Source organism: Scleropages formosus, chromosome 9, assembly GCF_900964775.1.
Source record: "Scleropages formosus chromosome 9, fSclFor1.1, whole genome shotgun sequence".
NCBI classification, from domain to species: Eukaryota; Metazoa; Chordata; class Actinopteri; order Osteoglossiformes; family Osteoglossidae; genus Scleropages; species Scleropages formosus.
This window is the reverse complement of record NC_041814.1, coordinates 6,803,857-6,822,160: the sequence shown is the minus strand read 5'-3', so window position 1 is coordinate 6,822,160 and position 18,304 is coordinate 6,803,857. Positions and strand designations below refer to the sequence as shown.

General features: G+C 37.9%; 1 protein-coding gene across 3 annotated transcripts; it reads right to left on the bottom strand.

Annotated features, from left to right (window-relative positions):
- Positions 1 to 72: 72 nt before the first annotated feature.
- On the bottom strand, positions 73 to 15,348 carry LOC108930606 (PWWP domain-containing DNA repair factor 3A). 3 transcript variants are annotated; one of them, XM_018745959.2, is made up of 16 exons: positions 15,317 to 15,348; positions 14,321 to 14,427; positions 13,514 to 13,587; positions 12,933 to 13,003; positions 10,136 to 11,811; positions 9,422 to 9,695; positions 6,461 to 6,604; positions 6,171 to 6,241; positions 5,773 to 5,858; positions 4,936 to 4,996; positions 1,856 to 1,931; positions 1,673 to 1,723; positions 968 to 1,209; positions 632 to 847; positions 298 to 386; positions 73 to 197 (listed from the first exon to the last, which is right to left on the bottom strand). In XM_018745959.2, exons 2-16 carry the CDS (start codon positions 14,375 to 14,377, stop codon positions 128 to 130), a joined length of 3,258 nt encoding a protein of 1,085 aa, XP_018601475.2. In that variant the 5' UTR covers positions 14,378 to 14,427; positions 15,317 to 15,348; the 3' UTR covers positions 73 to 127. The 3 variants fall into 3 exon arrangements, with proteins under 3 accessions (XP_018601475.2, XP_018601474.2, XP_018601477.2); XM_018745958.2 differs by having other exon boundaries at positions 15,187 to 15,320; XM_018745961.2 differs by lacking the exons at positions 73 to 197; positions 298 to 386; positions 632 to 847; ... (1 more) ...; positions 1,673 to 1,723; positions 1,856 to 1,931 and adding an exon at positions 3,215 to 3,625 and having other exon boundaries at positions 15,187 to 15,320.
- Between the last annotated feature and the right edge of the window lie 2,956 nt (positions 15,349 to 18,304).

The following is an 18,304-nucleotide window of genomic DNA, read 5'->3' as shown; positions in this document are numbered from 1 at the left end:
ATTTTTAAGTAAAAAAATAACATTTAACTTGTAGAAATAATTCATTTGAAATAAATTCAAGCTTAACTCCAGAAAACAAAGCAATTTAACAGTGGTAAAACAAGGGGAACCTTTTAGCCTTTTGTCTTCAAGATGCTGGGCAATAAGTGACTCTCTTTGTCTGCTGTTCTATGATCATGTCAAATTCATCTCTTTCTCTGAAATGTACAAAAAAAAAATGCATATTTCTTATTTTGTGGGAAATGTAATCAATTCCAAAGGAGGCTCATAAATGAGCATACACATACACCTTCTCACCTTTTACTAAATAAAGGTCCCTCAAGGTATTTATCTTCTGCTTTTTTTAGTGATATCTTGTCAACTCCAGCAATGGCATGGACAACTGCCTGGAGTGGAAAAGTAAACAGGAGAGCATGAACAGCAGTTATTGATTTCATCATTTATATCTATACCTTAGTTTAGAAGCTGGTATTTAGTTTTAAAAAAAAAAAAAAAAAAAAAAAGGTACTACCACAAGAACACAAAGAAGGTATCAGAATCATCTGTTGATAAACATGATAAACATAATATGGAGAAGCTGACGGCGGACACCTACAAAACGTAAAGCATTACTATCCTTTTCTTAGCTTACCTCAGGAAACAATACGTCCAGGATTAACCGAACCTCATTCATTTTGGGGAGACATGCAACAGTCCTGGATGCTTTTCTATACACATTTTCCAAGTATTTGTACACCTGGTGTACTTGTTCTTCATCCTCCAAGTAAGTCTTGTAAAATCCAACTTCTCTTCTGGATTTCATTAACTCTCTTAGCCATTTGGACGGCACCTGACCACTGATAATGGCCTGTGTGTCATGCAAAAGGGAAGGTGGTGGTATTATTATTATTACCACAATCATCAATAATAATACAAATTATATTTCTTCCTGATTAGATCTTCCATCTAATTTATGCACTTCTCTCACCTGTAAATGTTCTTCTACACCACGTTGATGTACAATGAACTGCACAAGTTTCTCATTGGCTCTGTTACGTGCAGCCCTGGTGCGGTCTGGGAGCACCCTCCTGCAAGGAAGGCTACTTTGTTTTTCAGGACTACAGGCCTCACTTTCACTGTCCAGTAAGGCACTGTGCTCTTCCATGATAAGTTTACTGGGAAAGGCCAAGTCAGAGGCATCTTGAAGGAACATCCTCCGAACTGGACAACCTACATATTACAGCATAATCACAGTAAATATTTGAGCTGTCAAAACAATCTTGGTGCTCACTTTTAAAACATGTTGTAGTGATTCATTTTTCTACAGTTATGGTTTTTAAACAGCTTCATTGCTGCAGTTGAAAAGCCCTTGGCTGACTACCAGATTACACACAGTCCATGAATCTTCATCAGCTGGGTTGTGGTTGGCATTTAATAATAAAAAAAAATACAAAAAAAACAAACAAAACAATCATTCGCTGCAAGAACCTTGAGCTCATATGTATATATGCTTCTGGTTCTTTTCTGTTTCATTCCTTTATCCCAATTAATGTTGTGGGAATGTAACCCAGTAGCAAATTAAATACAATAAATAATAAATGACTCTCATAGATCTAGGTATGAATTTCAGGATTTTAAATTATTTGAAATGAAGGAAACATTTTCATGCGCCTCAGGTTCACCCATAACTTACTGATATCATCAGCAAAGTACTGCATGAAGGTGCCAGTGAATGAGCCACATGCTGAATAGTGAAAATACAAACATAAATTAGCCAATGAGATCAAAAAATAGGTAGGAGTATCAATTAAAATGCAGCTTTAGTAAGCTTTGTTACTATAAACATATAAAGAAGAGTATGTTTTTTCAAATCTACCTATACGGATTCTGTAGTCCTCAATCAAGTCTAAACACCATTTGATAGCAGTGGCGTATTTTTCTCCAGCAGTGGCCTGCAACAAAAAGCAGAATATCCGAAATCAATTCATTAATCGTACAACTGCTCAGTTATATACATTACATGTACGCAATGGGTATGCAATATATACACATACACACCCAACCATTATATAACAGGTTGTGTATAAAACAAACTGCTACTGAAAGCAATAGTATTCATTCACCGATCATTCAAAGGGCTGATTATTTAGTACAATTTTAATTTTTTAATAAATGGTCATTGTACTTTCATAAACATTCAAGAAACACAAATTCAATAAAGGAATGCACAATCTAAGTCCTACATAAAAAAGAAAAACACCACACTGCAACCTTGGAAAAGATTAACAGAAAACCCTGAATGCCCATGCAGAGCAGCAAGAAACTGCAAAACATTTGCTGGATCACTGCCCCACGTACACGCACACACCAGTGGATTTGACGAACATCTACAATACAGATGTTAAACTTTGGCTACATGAAGCTAATTTTACAGCTTAAAGCTTGTCCTATGTTGCTAAAGATCTGTTTCTGATCATACGATAAATAAAATAAATACTGGGAAAGATGCGGAGCACATGTAAACACTCTATTCTGCGTAGGTGATTCCTGTCAACAATCCTGACTCCAATTATCCATTCAGAGAAGTCATTTAAGACAACAAAGTATACATCAAAGAAACATTCACGGGAACATCAAAAAATCACAAAACAGCAATTTAAACATACAGGCAGTCCCCAGATTATGAACGAGTTCCGTTCCGAAGTCTTTTGGTCGGATTTTGACGCAAGTCGATAAGTTAGGTAAGGTTCGTGTGTAACGTAAATTAGACAATGTTTCCCTTAGTATATATTGTGTACCTTTCTATGCATAAAAAAATATTAAAGAAACACTTTGGAATATACTAAAACATCTTTAATATAACAATACAATAATAACAGTACAATGCAATGATGTAATGATAACTACAGTAGTAAATGCAACTACACAGTGTTTATCATACAGAGAGAGAGAAATAAAAAAACGTTACTACAGTATTTATAATAGAGGTATAAAAATGGGCATAAAAAACAAAAACTTTAATGTTCGCTTTTCCAATGTTCATTGGCGTTTCACCTTTTTCCAAACGCGTGCGCAGACACACGCTAGCTGAAACCACTTGTCCCGAGCGCGGTCGTGGCAAACCAGAGCCTAACCCAGCAAACACAGGGCGGAAGGCTGGAGGGGGAGGGGACACACCCAGGATGGGACGCCAGTCCATCGCAAGGCACCCCAAGCAGGACTCAAACCCCAGATCCGCCAGAAAGCAGGACCTGGCCAAACCCGCTGCACCACCGCGCCCCCACCAATCGCTTCATTGAAATCATGTGAAAACAAAAATATTAAAGCCAACTACAGTACCAGACACGAGACACTTAACAGCAACAAGGTCCGTGTCATACTGAGCGGGCAGGAGACTGAGGTAGGTGTGTGCACCCAATTGCGAGATCTTTATTGTTGGTACATAACGAAGCATGCGAGATTCGTGGTCAGGGACAGGCGTGGGTCGGTCAATGCACAAAAGCAGGTCTGGGGGAGAATCTGATGTCGTAGTCAAGGAGGCAATGCAAGTGTCGGGAGCCACGGACATCACGAGTGGGAACAAGGGATTGAGAAGAACGAGGGACTTGGAAGGAAAGGTAGGTTGCCGTGGGTCCACTCGACAGCGCTGGAGAAACAGGTTTCTCAAATTAAATTCTGCAATCAGGGTTTGTAGGTGCGGCTTCTTTATACCCTGCTGCTCTGATTTCGGGAAGGTGTGGATATTTGGGGCAAAGCTGTGGGCGTGACAGTCCAACTGAAAAGAACAAAGTCTTTGTCCTACCTCGGACTGACGCGCCCACTATCTGACAAACCACCGTAGATGCGCAACGTTTTGATGCGCGTCACAAAGTAGTGCCCATTTGTTATTAGAAACATTGTATGTAATTTGAATTTGTAATATAGTTGGCTTTACATTTAGATGTATTCATTTAGCAGATGCTTTTCTCCAAAGCGACGTACATCTCAGAGAAAATCAAATGTGTGCATTAGCAGAAAGAGAGACTTAGATGCAAATGTGGGATTCTTAAGTGCAGTTTGTTAGTTTCTTTCATCATATGAACCAATGTACAATCACACAAGTAGCTGCATAAAACTTTATCAAAATATCCACGATTGCTGATCACCTTCCTACATATTTCTTTTTAAACGAGGGTGGCTCGTAACTACGGGCTGTATGTAAATCGGATGTTCATCACCCGGGAACTGATGTATACAGAATTTTCCTTGGTGGAAGGCAGCACTTGAGCACTATTTCATATTTTCTATTACACTGAAAATCTGAACCAATTAAAATCACAACAATTAATGCAACTAATATCACAACTGCAGTAGCTGGTTCAACACTATTGGTATAATTCATTAAGAATTATAATTATTAATATTGGTGTTTACAATAAATACTGTCAGTATCATGAGTGCTGACCTTGTCACATTTTATTTCAGTTTTTTTCTGGAGGGTAAATCCCCCAACTGTTGCAATTTTTCCCCCACACATTTGGGGTGAGAACATGAATTACTTCTGGTTCTTTACAATGACAACATCTGTGAGCCAAAAGATCAAAATGCCACTGTCCAGGGTGTATACAGAACCTATGCAAGCAGGGTAAACTCCAGAACACCGTAATCCTGCTTTGGATAATAATTTTTGTTAGAAATATTGTATAATATTTAGATGTTACCATGGTCATTCATAAAAATATCTTATGACATTTTAATTAATTCCACTTCACTAGTGTCATTTTCAATTTTTTTGGAGACGCTTTGGATAGAGTTTGTTATACTGTTTTTTTTTGCTTTTTTAAATAAAAAAATGATCATCAAAAGCCAAACGGCATTATAGCGAAATTTTGGATGAAGACAGCTCATTATATACAGACATCCCTTGATTTAAGCTAATCTAAATCTAAACAACCATTGAAAATATTACTGATATACCTTCAACTTGTTTTTCTCTTCACAGTCAAAAGGCTTAAGAGTTTTCCAGGACACACTGAATCTAAGGAAAAAAAGAGAGAGGTAAAACAATAGCAATATGATGTAGTTTAAATCATCTCAACAAATGGCCCTGTCCATGAGTAGTATTATACCAGCACATAATCCTGAAAACCTTGCCAAAAAGGAGTAAGAAAAGAAGCAGTAACAATGACTGTCTTTTGGTGGCTTAAAGCCTAACAAGCTGATGTACACATGGCCTTATAGTCCAAAGTGATGAAGTCTTTTTTTTTTTTTTTTTTTTAAACTTAATTATCTGAAGTCAACAGAGGGGGTGCGGTGGCGCAGTGGGTTGGACCACAGTCCTGCTCTCGAGTGGGTCTGGGGTTCGAGTCCCGCTTGGGGTGCCTTGCGACGGACTGGCGTCCCGTCCTGGGTGTGTCCCCTCCCCCTCCGGCCTTACGCCCTGTGTTATCGGGTAGGCTCCAGTTCCCCGTGACCATGTATGGGACAAGCGGTTCTGAAAATGTGTGTGTGTGTGTATCTGAAGTCAAAGCCCCCTCCTTAAAGCAAGATAGTCACTTTTATTTAGGTCACACCTCTTCGGTTGATCATGTAGAATTAGACTGTGCAGTTCTGTTGCATTTCAAATGAGTGGCATCATTCAGCTAAGAGTTAAACAGTTTCAAACCCATCAAAGTGCCTCAACTGAATGTTAGACAATGTACTCTAATGTGGGACACTTGTAAATTGCAGGTTTCCTACAATGGGGCTTACAACAGTCTTCCAAACTGGCATATTGATGAGTTTTCAAAATTAGAAATTATCCAGAGTATTTACCCTTTTTTAGATCTCTTCTGATCAAAAAGCATATCATCAATGAAAAAGATGCTAGCTTTTTTCTGCTTGCGATTCACGCTTTTCACCTGTCAAGGAAGGGAGACCAGGTAAAACACAAATAGATCATAGATACAGATGGTTTTCAACATCGAGATTAGGTAAGTTTTGTAGTACAATGTAATTACAAGAAATAAGTCATATCTACCTGAATGGTTCTTTAAAAGTCTTATATAAATTATATGAATGTTACCGTTAAAAATTCAAGAGTAGAACTAGACATTTTCCTTATGCTAATGTGAAAAATTGGCTACTTAAGATCATCTGCTGCACAAACATCTGGAAATGTTCAACATAAATACTGAACAGATAAGAGCTGGAAAAAAGTGTACTACACTTACAACAGCTGGCCAGTAAGGAAATTTTTTGAACTTGCACCAGACATAGGCTCCTTCTTTGACGGATAAAGGCTCTGAAAGTAGGGATACAAAAAAGTAAGACTTTTTTTTTTTTTTTTTACATAAGCATCCTCTCCAACAGAAAACCAACTACCCTCCACACCAGAGAGATGCATTTAAGTACACAATAGTGACAATAACACAGATTAAGTCCGGATCTAGTAGCCCAAGATTGAATAAAATGTATTCTTAGTCAAATGGCTTCAGGCATCTGCAGAACAGAGTGCACCTACTTTTCTCTTCCTGTAATAAGATACTGGGCAGCTCCTCTTCCTCCTGCTCTTCATTTTCTTCCTGCAGCCAGGAAGACATCATGGGAATGGTGTCTTCATGCAGGCTCAGCTCAATGGACAGGTCAGAGGATAAAGAAGTCTCTCCTGTCAGATATATTTTGAGTTGTGATGGCAATTTGAATTCATTTAATGGCTTTTAACATATTCCCCTAGCTTATAATCACCTACAGAGTTCAGAGTACTTTATATCCACTTGGTCCAAGTACATTGCATTCATTTTTTGATTTGAAATTGAAAAACAAAATGCAAATTACGATGCCTTGATTTGTTTTTGTTTTAAAAATGAAAAATTATGAATTAACCATCTTAATTTTTTGCTCAAAATATAAAATATTTAAAATATGCCTCATTTATAGTTTCTTGCCGTTTTTTGACTGTGAGACAGCAGCGCTACTCACTGTGCCACTGTGCCGCCTGTTCTAGGTTAGGCTACCTGTTAGATTGGAAATATTGTGCATTTTAGGGCATTCAACATATTTGGTATTGTGAGATTTTGATTAAAAATCAAAATCTTTGTATGATTAAACGAAAAGAGAAAATGAATAAACAAGTCCTTTTTTGTGTGTGCTCAGAAACAATAAAAGCCGTTTTCCTATTATTCTGCTTTCAATATTAAAACAAAAAAACGAATGAAGGAATCGTAATTCGCATTTTGCTTTTCCATTTCAAATCAAAAAACAAATGAATGCAACGTACACGGATCCTACTTTTATTCATATGCCAAAAAACAGCATCAATAAATGCAGTCAGTACAGAAATATGAGCCACACTCTTAAATTGCTCTTAATTATTACAAAAGAATAGAAAGTAAGATCAACAGTACAATAAGTAACACTTGATTTTGTTTTATCCCAAAAAAAAAAAGAACAAGAGATGTCATTATGGTTGTGAGATTTATTTGTGAAGAAACAGCAGAAGTCTATGGAGAATTTTTCTGGCTACATAGAGTATTAAAAAGCATTTCAATTTTATTATAAACTAAACAAAAAGCAAATACACACATCGACCCCAATAAAACTGGTTGCTGTGAAACTACAAAAGATGTACAGTGGTACCCGTTAGCACCACACCTGAAGCGATTATCATTTATCATCACCATGCCTATATTGAAGCCATAATTTAAAGATCCAATTCAGTAAGCAAGGAATAAAAATAAATGATCAATTTATTAGCAATAATCAGACAAGCAGATAACCTTGTATGCATAAATATATCAGGCAAAAAAACTCGAGAAATAGCAGAGGTTATAAATGCTAATAGAAAAAAAAAACAAATTAAAACTCCAAAATTTGAAATGCAAATAATTATTAAACGAAAATATAATCTTAAGAACTGATGGAATCATAACAGAAGAAGGTGAATTATACGAATATTTGCTAGTTTTAACTACTGAAGATAGATCTAGGAACAAGATTAGGTCAAGAATAGCACTGGTAACATTAAACTTTAATAACTTTGAATGCACTTTTTGCTATTGCCAATTAGGCTTTTCAAGAAGACTTGGAACCCTTAAATGTTATGTTCTGGCAGTCTTCTTGCATGCCCATATATTGTGCTCCATAAAAAAAAGACGAATATCCTCTTCTGAAATGTGGTGCTATGATGAAACTGGAATGGGCAGAAACTATATGTACTGAGGGAGTAGTTAAAAGAATAGGTTTGCAAAAAACTAACCCCATCAAGACAGGAGCACAGAAAAAGGGACCATACTGTGACCATATTATGGACATATAAAACAACCCAATGTTACCCTTTTACCACAAGACAAGAAAGAAGGGATAAAGGAAAGACGTAAAAGGTGAAAACAGCATTTGGATACCATCTCACAGCAGACAGATTATAATGATCAAGGAAAGACTGAATAAAAAGGAAACTGTACAAGTGACAATGATATGGCAAAAAACCATGAACAATATCCATATCGGAGAAATCGCGTGAATGAATAAAACCAAAGTTAGGGCCTGATTTACCAGGCATTTGCACAGTTTTCTTTAAGAAATAATAACTGAAATGTTAAAAATTATGAATGTCACTACAAAGAACAGCAGCAAATGTTGTATTACAGAAGCGTGATAAATCTGCTTCTTAAACTAATATGCTGTAGGGTAGATTGGGAGAATGCAGACAATTTTTTTTATAATCCTTAGCTACCTGCAAGTGATTTTTTTTTTTTTAATAGTTTTAATAAAATTAAATTTGCCTCCAAAGGGAGACTGATTTTATGTTCTAGAGCCAGGACTGATAATAAGACTGAATCTAATCACAGATTTGGAAATGAAGCATGAAATTCACCACACTTTGTGGAAGACTCAGAATTCCTTAAACGGCAAGAAGTGTCAGGGCCAGATTCTTTGAGTATTAGGTCTATCAGACAAATTAAGAAATTTTAATCATCTAAAAGTATGCATTTGAAACACATACAATGATTGAAAAAGTATTAAAAAATACTGAACCACTGAGCAATATTAAGTCAAACACTGAAAAAATATGGAACCAGACAGGTTTCTGTGAGTCTGCTCAATAATTCCAGAGTGCACATACCCTGAATTTTTCAATGACAAGTTCTTATTCATTTAAACTTTTTTCTTACTTCTTGACAACAAAGAGAAAAGTGTTATAGTTCTTTAAGCTACCTTTTACATAAGACAGAACCCAAGTGTACCCAGAGGAGGTAGATGAGTGGTCAAAAAGTTAATGCCAAGCATGTACTTAAATAAGGCAATGTAGAAAAAAAACATGCAAGTGCTGTCTAAACAGACTGAGAATTTTCTTTAGTTCGAAATCATTTCTTATTCCTTGTATGCCCAAATTATTTCCATAGATCCAACACTGGCAATCAAAATGCATTGAAAAAATTATCTGTGTACTAAAAAAGAGAAAACAAATAAAAGCTTTTACTACCTGCCTGCAGCTCCTGGCAGTCAGATTGGGGTGTGTCATGGGAGGGAGCCTGTGCACTGAAACCATTCTCCTGGATATGCTCCCTTTCAGTGCTGCCTGCCTCCTTTTGGTCCACCTTCAACCTTGTGCACTTCCTAGAGCAGGGAGTGCACAAACCTTCGCCCTGCTCCTGGTCCTCGTCTTTAAAAGATCGCTCCTCTCCTACTGCCTGTGCCTTTCTCCGCCTGCCTCGGTTATGGCCTTTCCTTTCAATTGGCACTGCTTCTGATGGAAGCTGCAAGTGATAAGCAACACTGAGAACTTAATGATTAAAAAGCTTATTTGACTGTGAAAACATGACACTGTAAAGCATCATCTCCCAGGTATTTTAATAACTATTAGGAAAGAGCAAAATCATAGGAATAAGATGGGATGGTATTTTACTAATTGCTGCAGAGAAATTCAAAGAAGAATCATGTCTGCTCTCATACTGAAACCACAAAGTACCCTGGCCATAAGATAGCATCGCTGCGAAACATACAGACTTGCAACTAGGGAGCTTAGTTCCTGTTCCAAGATACCTAATTTACGACTGTAGTCTATTTAACATGTAAAGTATACAAATAGGCAAAACTGCAAAGGACTATATGTTAAAGACACCATGCTAACGTAAACAAAAACATTAACAGCTTGGTGTAAAATATCTTAAAAGGTAGTTTCTGAGGGCAGCAGTACCTGTTTTGTCAGTTCAGAGGATCTGAACAACTTGCGTGTCGTTCTGATCACCTTGCGCTGTGGTGTTCCAAGGTCAAAAGTGGAGGACTGATCGTGAGGCTCTGCATGCGGCGTAGAGGTGAAAGTGGGCTTTGGCAAGGACCTGGATCTCCGCTTGCCCGAAATCAGCGTGTTCACACAGGGACTGAGATCAGAGCTAGTGAGGCAGGAGGAACTGTTATCCAACATTACACTATTTTTGGACCTTGTGGAAGGTGATGACTTTGCACTGGGCACTCCCGCCTCATCTACCAGCATTTCCATACTGGAATCTTGGTTCTTTTTGAGACTGGTTTTGGTGGGGGTTTTTTTCTTCTGGACCCCCTTTGGTAATTTCACAGTTTTTGAATTACCAGGTGGCGTTAGGTCTTTAGCACTGCATCGAGCCAGCTTGTCTATATCCCCGCCATCAGCACTTTCCTTAGTGTTCCCGTTGTCACTCTGCTGTGTAGCTACAGTTGGACACTGAGGATCTGATTGGCCCCTTGTCCTTTTAGGGCTGCTAGGTGTGGCCAGGTCAAATGAGGAAGAGGACAAACTGTGAGAATCTATGCCTGACACAGTAAAAGTCCGCTTTGACAAGGGCTTGACTCTTTGTTTGCTCGTAACTGGTGTACTCCTACAGGGAGTGGAGTCATAGCTGGTGAGGGAGGAGAGACTGTTGCCCAACATTATACAGTTTTTGGACCTGGACCTTGTGGAGGGTGACAACATTACACTGGAGCCTCCTGCATTTTCTACCAGCATTTTTCTACTAGAATCTCTGTCTTTTCTGAGATTAGTTTTGGATGGAGTTTTTCTGCCCTCGTATCCTTTTGGCAGTTTCACAGCTTTTAAATTACGAAGTGTCATTAGGCCTTTGCCATCATGTCTGGTTAACTTGTCCAAATCTCCTCTATCAGCACATTCCTCAGTGATCCCCTCCTCATTTTGCTGTGCCCCTGTGGTCGGATGCTGGGGTCCTGACTGCTTCTTCCTCCTCTTAGGACTGCTAGATGTTCCTGTGTTTGATGAGCCAGGGGACAGACTGTGAGGGTCCATGTTTGGCATGGAGGTAAAAGTCGGCTTTGGCAAGGACTTGGCTCCCTGATCTGACTGGCTCTTTGTCCTTTCAGGGCTTCTAGATATGTCCGCTGGGCCACGTTTAGGCCATAAGCAATGTTCGCTTGAAATACTCTCCGATGAAAAAGATTCACCAGTGGCCTTCATTTTGCCGCTAGTTCTTTTTCTTGGTTGAACTGGACTTGAAGGTGACACTGGATGAGCATTTTGGACAGTTTCTGCAGATAAGGCACTTTGTGTCAACTGGTCTCTTTTCCTGAGCCGGCCCGATACCACCTCATGCTTGCTCAAAGAGTCCTGCAATAACAACCCTTTATTCTTCCGGGAAGTGCAAGGAGCAAGTTTTCCCACATCACTTGCCTTCTCATTGTCCTTACATTTGACCCTTGATGTTATGGCTGATGAAGGGGAAGCTGGGAGTGGGCTGGAACAAAGCCGCAAAGACCTCCGTGGGGATGCTGATGTGGACAAAGCTGGCTCATCTGTCATATGTAAAAGGTTGATTACCATGCGCAACACCTTCCGATACTTCAGCTCTTCTACAGGATCTTTCACTTCGACAGCACTTTGACCAGCTGCAGAATCATGGAAAATTTAGTTTATTAATGTAATAACAAAAAAAAAAAGCATTTAAATTTTAAGACTGTATAAATTCTATTCTCACTGTATTATGATTATTAATGTTTTTGTAGAGAAAATACTTTAGGTTTACATTTTTATATTTTAGAGTAAAAAGTCCCTTTTTTCTTAATTTGAAATTGTTTTTCTTCATTAGGGAAAAATATCAATTTTTTTGGTTCAACGTACAAAAAACACGTATATAATTATGCATAAAAAAATCTTTAACCATCAATTCAGCCCCCTTGTCTTATAAGTGCATTCTGTATCACACCAAGTGAATCTTGTATACAAACGAGCATACAAAATGTGACATTGCTACAAGATTTCATGGCCCTACAAGATTCCATAATTACAAAACACAAGCCTGGGTGAAAACATCTAAGGTATGAATGTAAAAGAGAAACCCTTCACCAGCTTGAGATTACATATACTATCTGAAAATCTACGTTGATTGCAAACCATGACTGGTGAGACATGTGTCCAATGGAAAATAAGAACAGCTGACATATGGCAGCATTTCACAATCATAAGATAATCCTAGCTGCACAGAGCAATATAATGTTTAAAAAGGGGAACTACAACATAAAACGTGCAAGTGCCAACAAAAAACAAATGCTTAGCATTTTGTATATCTGAGGCTGATACAGCCATTTAAACTGCCACTAATTCAAAGTTGAGCCCAAGTTCTGAGCCCAGGATCTTAAGTTCTTTGAACATTAACTAAATAATATGTCTTAAATCCCACAAGAGAATTTAGATGAAATATAAAAATTTACAGTAGACAAAACTGAAAAGCCCAGTAAGCTTACATTAGAATTAGTGCACTGGACTGACAGAAGAAGGAAACTTGGCAAAGAGAGAGGTATTTTGTCAGCGCCATACAGATAAGTAGTTCCAAAGCTTAACGTATTTTGAGCAGGTGTGTCAAAGCAAGAGCTGCCTGCCAAAAACAATTTTTGACACCCATGTTTCTGTCTTTTCGGTTTGAGCCGGTGAGTCACCATCACCTTGGTAAATGGCCACAAATCTTAAAACTCTGAAGGATTCTTTCACTGAAGCCTTGAATGGCACTCACCCAGCTGGAGAGCCACATCCTCAATCCTCTGCTTTGTTACTGGCAAGATGTGCCCCTGCTGCACCCACACCCTGTGAGCAGCAGTACACTGTTACATTTCATACCCACATCAAGGCAGGAGTTATCTGCTTTCTTTATCCTGTCAACTTTAGGCTCAAGTTAATCACATGGTACAAGAAATTTGTGTACAGGTTATCACAAATTCAGACATAGGTATTCTTCATATTTTTCTGCTTCTACTGTTCTGTCAAATAAGATTAAATCCTGATATATTTTGTCCTCAATTACATAATAATAATATATTATAATTACATACTATTATAATAACTATAGTAGTGAATCAAAGTCTCATCAATTCTAAGTCTTCACTCCAATCAATGTGATTGAACTCAGGTGTCAAGTAAAACTACTATGTGAAATTTATCACTTGATAATCTTAGTGCAATAATGTATCAATCTTAACTCAAAACAAGAATTTTCACCCATTCTACAGTAGTATTTTTATTATGATTCATATTGCATAAACATGATATTGCATTTTCTATATTGCATTTTATATCTATTTAAATAATTAAACCTACCTTTTCTTTTCACCCAATATTTCCACTTCAACATTTTTCTTTCTTCTGGAGTTGCAAGCAACTTCCTTTACAATCTTGTATGAGAAAACAATACAAAAACACTTTACTTAGCTGGAAAATGATATTCAGTACACAAAGTAATAAGTTAACACTTCTGAGCTGCTCAAAAAGGAAAGAGACCTTTCAGTAAACTGACTGAGCCCTACAGGCTGAGTTGTGTCACATGGAAATCGGCATAAAATAACTGCCAGCACTCAGCTGCACTGCCGAAAATACATTTGCTTACGTACTTCTTATGAACCTCTCAGGTGTTTACAGGACACCATCACTGAGAGATACACTGTTCATCCAATCACTGCCAGGATATATTAAGGTAAGTCAAAAAGTGCCTGCAGTAATCTGTATCCATTTGAATGCAGATCACTGTGGATGATTTTGAACCTACCTTCGTAATGTGGGTATAAAACTAATCAGCATGCTATTCATGTAATTATTACTGGACAGCCAACCTAAAAAGATGCCCTAGCATATGCCATAAATATAATGATGAAAACATTTTTGTATCACAGCTACTGCTATAGTCCACAACTAACAAGTTAGACTGAAAGCAATGTAAATCCCATGATACTTAAAATCAAGAGAAATTTAGATTTACTTTATTGACCAAGCCAAGGCCAGGTCTAGGAACAAATGATCTAAACAATAAAATAGTAACAGAGATTATATCAATCTCACACTTTTCCTTTTGTTTCTTGACATGAGATTTTCCAGTGCTCATATATCTTGCCTTTTTTTTTTTTTTTTTACCTTAGCCGGCCACTGCCGACCTTTCCATTTGCAGAAGTACAACTGCTCCTCCATCATTCATCAGGGACCTTGTATTAGCAGCAACAGCCTGGGCTCCAAGGGGGGTACTACACACAGGCCATAAACAAAGCAGAAAAAACTACTGAACATAAAAAGAGTTAAACAGTTCAGAACAAGTCAGTTCTTTTTCACATGTTTAATTACACTCATCAAACTCCCCTTGGCTTGTGCCTGCACACCGCAAACCCAGGAAGTGGACCAGTGATCCACAATGAAAAGGGATGTTTGTTTAGGCAAACATGCACGACACTTCTGAACTAAGCCGGGCGGCACTGTCATTTCACACGCACCTCATACCAGACAGACCTACACGAAAAAAGGAATCATCCTCGCTTACTCAGCGATACGATATATAGCTCATTCACACTATCAGGCCTGGCTGCTGCATATACTACTACAGCCTCAACTACACCGTTTTCGGCATCATCATTCGATTTCGAGGTATGCAAGTTGTTGTTTTCATGAGAACTATATATTATATTTATTTATGCCCGTTGGTTGTGGCGTTTCAGATGCGAATGACTGTGAAAAACCGGCAGAGTCGCTGACGAATCAATGACGCGATGAAAACGTTATGACACACTGACTGAGTTTTTGTAATACACAGCTCCTGACACACACGGTTTTCTTTTGCTTTAATAAAACGCAGATGACAAGCTTCTTAGTCTAGAATCGTGTTCATACTCCACTCTGAAATCATGTCAGGAGGATGTTACTTAAGTTAACTAACGTCGTCGTCGTGTTTTTTTCAAAAATAAAATTTCTGTCGAATATAAAGTTTGCAGTTACTGAGTTAGGCGGCTGACCTTTGCTGTATTGCAGTCGGCAACAAAGGATGTGTAGAATTTCATTAGAAAATGGATTCGCGATAACACAGCTTTTAAAAGGAACAATTTCCGAAACACAGCCCGCTCCACCACTCTTACTCATGTTTACCTCAGTTTGCTCATTTCCACACACGCGCACACTCCCATAACGTCAAACGTACTTCCGGCGACGTGTTTGCGTAAACGGAAGTACCGTATTCACGTTTCGCGGCATCTAGAAGCCTTGGTGTAGTAATGTGGCTGTTACTGCTTGCATGTGGGCCTATGTTTCTCCTTGACTTTGCAATATTGAATAATGCCTTTAAAATAAACTGGCTCAAACAGTTCCGTAATACTCCATCCTCTGTGTGGAATCTCATCCCTCATAATGTTTTTCCTTAGATAGGTGGCAGTCGATTTCTGCTAGCCTAATTAGGCTAATGTGTAATTACAGTGTTAGTAAAATCTCCATCAAACTGTTAAATTTCCATAAACAGGTTCTCTTAGCCTGGCCATTGTCTTCTAAGCACAACTTTTCTCCACATGAATATATCATAAACATAAGTCTTTGTTTCTTGAAAGCCTTGTAAAAATGACATTTTATTGGTGAAACAGCTCTTTATTCTAGTGGACAACTAATGCACGATGAATTCCTGACTAAATATAAGATGCCTATTACGCCAAAGGAATTTACCATAGTTTTTGATGCAATACCTTCAGGTATCATCATGCTGTTAAGAAACCAATAGCCTTCTTTAACCCCTGCCACTCCAGACATAGATCTGTGTTCCTCTGCTGGGGGGCAAGATCTCTTTCCCACCCAGTTTTTACAGAAATAACAGAGCGATCATGGTCGTGTTCCATAAATAAATGTATCAATAAGATCCCTTGGAAGAAAAAGTCTGGACGTTACCCATGAAATTTCTTTTGACTAATAAAGTGAGAGAAGTCTCCTATAAACTAATTCACAAAGTTTACCCAAGTGCTTTATCTAAACACTTTAAAAAGACACCAGGAGCACATTTTGTGAAGGTCCCTCAGAAACAGCTCTTATCCTATTTTCATTCTGTGGATATGCACAAAAATTCTTGTGGGACCTTCTCAATGCAGTGGAAACCTGGTTTTCCTCTCATTTCTCCTTTACTTTTAAGCATGTTTTGCTTGGATTTTACAAATACGAGAGATGACAATAGGTAGCAATTATGTAATGTAATTAATCTTGTCTATTTAGTAACCAAATGTTATATAAATAAGTTTAAATTTAGTAACCCAAAGTCTTTCTTTCCCTTTTGTAAGAAATTAAACATTTTAAGAACACTATTCTACTTTCTAATCATGCATCATACAAGAAATTAAGCAGTGATAAGAAAAGCTGAAATCCTTAATAAGACCTAATTAGCTCTTCAGAATGAAGTTTTGAGCAAATGTGAAAACAATTGTCTAATATTGCATGCACTGACTGGTCGATGTGATATTTTAACTTGGCATGAACAGGCAGTTTTGTTATTTTAAAATACGATTCTTCACTTTTGTAAGTTTCTAAGTTATCGCTTTTTTTGTCTGTTATGAAATGTTTTAAAGCATGTTAAAATTGGTACATCGTAAATTTAAAACTGTCACAACAGCAAACAGGAATATTAATGAGTCATGAAGTCTTTAATCGTAAATCTTTAGTCAAAGTCTGTTAGCTGTCTTGACATGTGCGGTTACAGGTCAGTCTTCTAACAGTGCTGAGAGTTTCCTCCCAGTGAACTGTACTCTCCATGTAAGTTTATTTGTCCTGTCAATGTTGTGCCCCAATGCTTGGCAGAAATTTACATTGCTGTGTGAAATGCTCTAGCAGGTAATAATAGGGCTGGTGTGAAGTGTTTTTGTAGCTCCAGTACTCTACTACTTCTAGCTTAACTGGGCTGTTCCAAAGAGTGCTACCTGAGGTCATTCTTGCCAATGACTTTTAGGCTATATAACATCTCCTCATGCTGTACTTTTTAAACAATTTGTACCTACAGTCTTTTCTTGCACTGCTGTTTGTGTTATTTTTTTCTTAACTGCTGTCTCTATGAAAAAATTTAATTCTGTAAGGTGTATCAATTCACCTAGTCCCTCTATCTCTTAATTCACCCATGCTTTCAGTCTGGATTTCTCCCACACTGCAGGTTTCCATAGTTCCCCCTCTTCAGCTGTTCTTTTCCATTTATTCCCAAATGTTTTCATAAGGGGGATCTCTGATGACAGGCATCCTGGTCTTCTTTTGGTATTCCTTTGATTCCAGTTAGTGACCCTGCTTGTCTTATTTTAATGTTTAGTTTCTAGTATGATTCACTTTGTAAAGGAATTCACTTTATAGTTTCAAATGTAATGTAGCAAAACCAGCTCTGGGTAATGGAATGAACAACTCAAATAACATAATAATTCATAGTAATTGCTTATAGAGTAAGGGTCACAGTAATCTGGAGACAGTCCCAAGAAGTTCAAGCCATAAGGCACAGCAGAGTCTGGATGGAATTCACACATACAGACCTTCACTCACGTGAAGTCACGTTATCTAATCTAGTCTTAAGCAAAAAAAATATTGGCATAGAAAATAGGAAGCAATAGTCAGCTGAAATTTAACAAATATAGTAGCCCTAATTAATGAGAGGCGATCACAGTTGGCTGATGCCGTCAATCTTGAGAGAACTAGAGGAGTCTTAAATACTTCAAAACACTGAGTGGAGGCATATAGGAGGAAATCTTTGTAAATACACATAAGCATGCAAATATAGAAAACCCTAGCCTTGGAGTTGTGTGGTAACTATTACCCAGTGAGTCACCATATCACTCAAGTAGGAAAAAGGAATTCTACAGCAGCAAAACATGGCTGGCATCATTCATCACCTCAAGTTTGTGGCAGATAAATCTACACTATTGTATAAAGATCAATACATCTTATAGGCTGGTTTGGCATGTGGGAGATGCAATATGGGAATTGTGAGAGATCTCCCACATGCCACTCCTTCAGTAGCCACTGTTGACCCATGCTCCATACTGCAATTCCATTCTTCTGAAACGGAAATAGTTGGAACAACACAGCAGTCCAAATGAATAATGAAATATTGCTAAACTCCTGGGTTAAAAA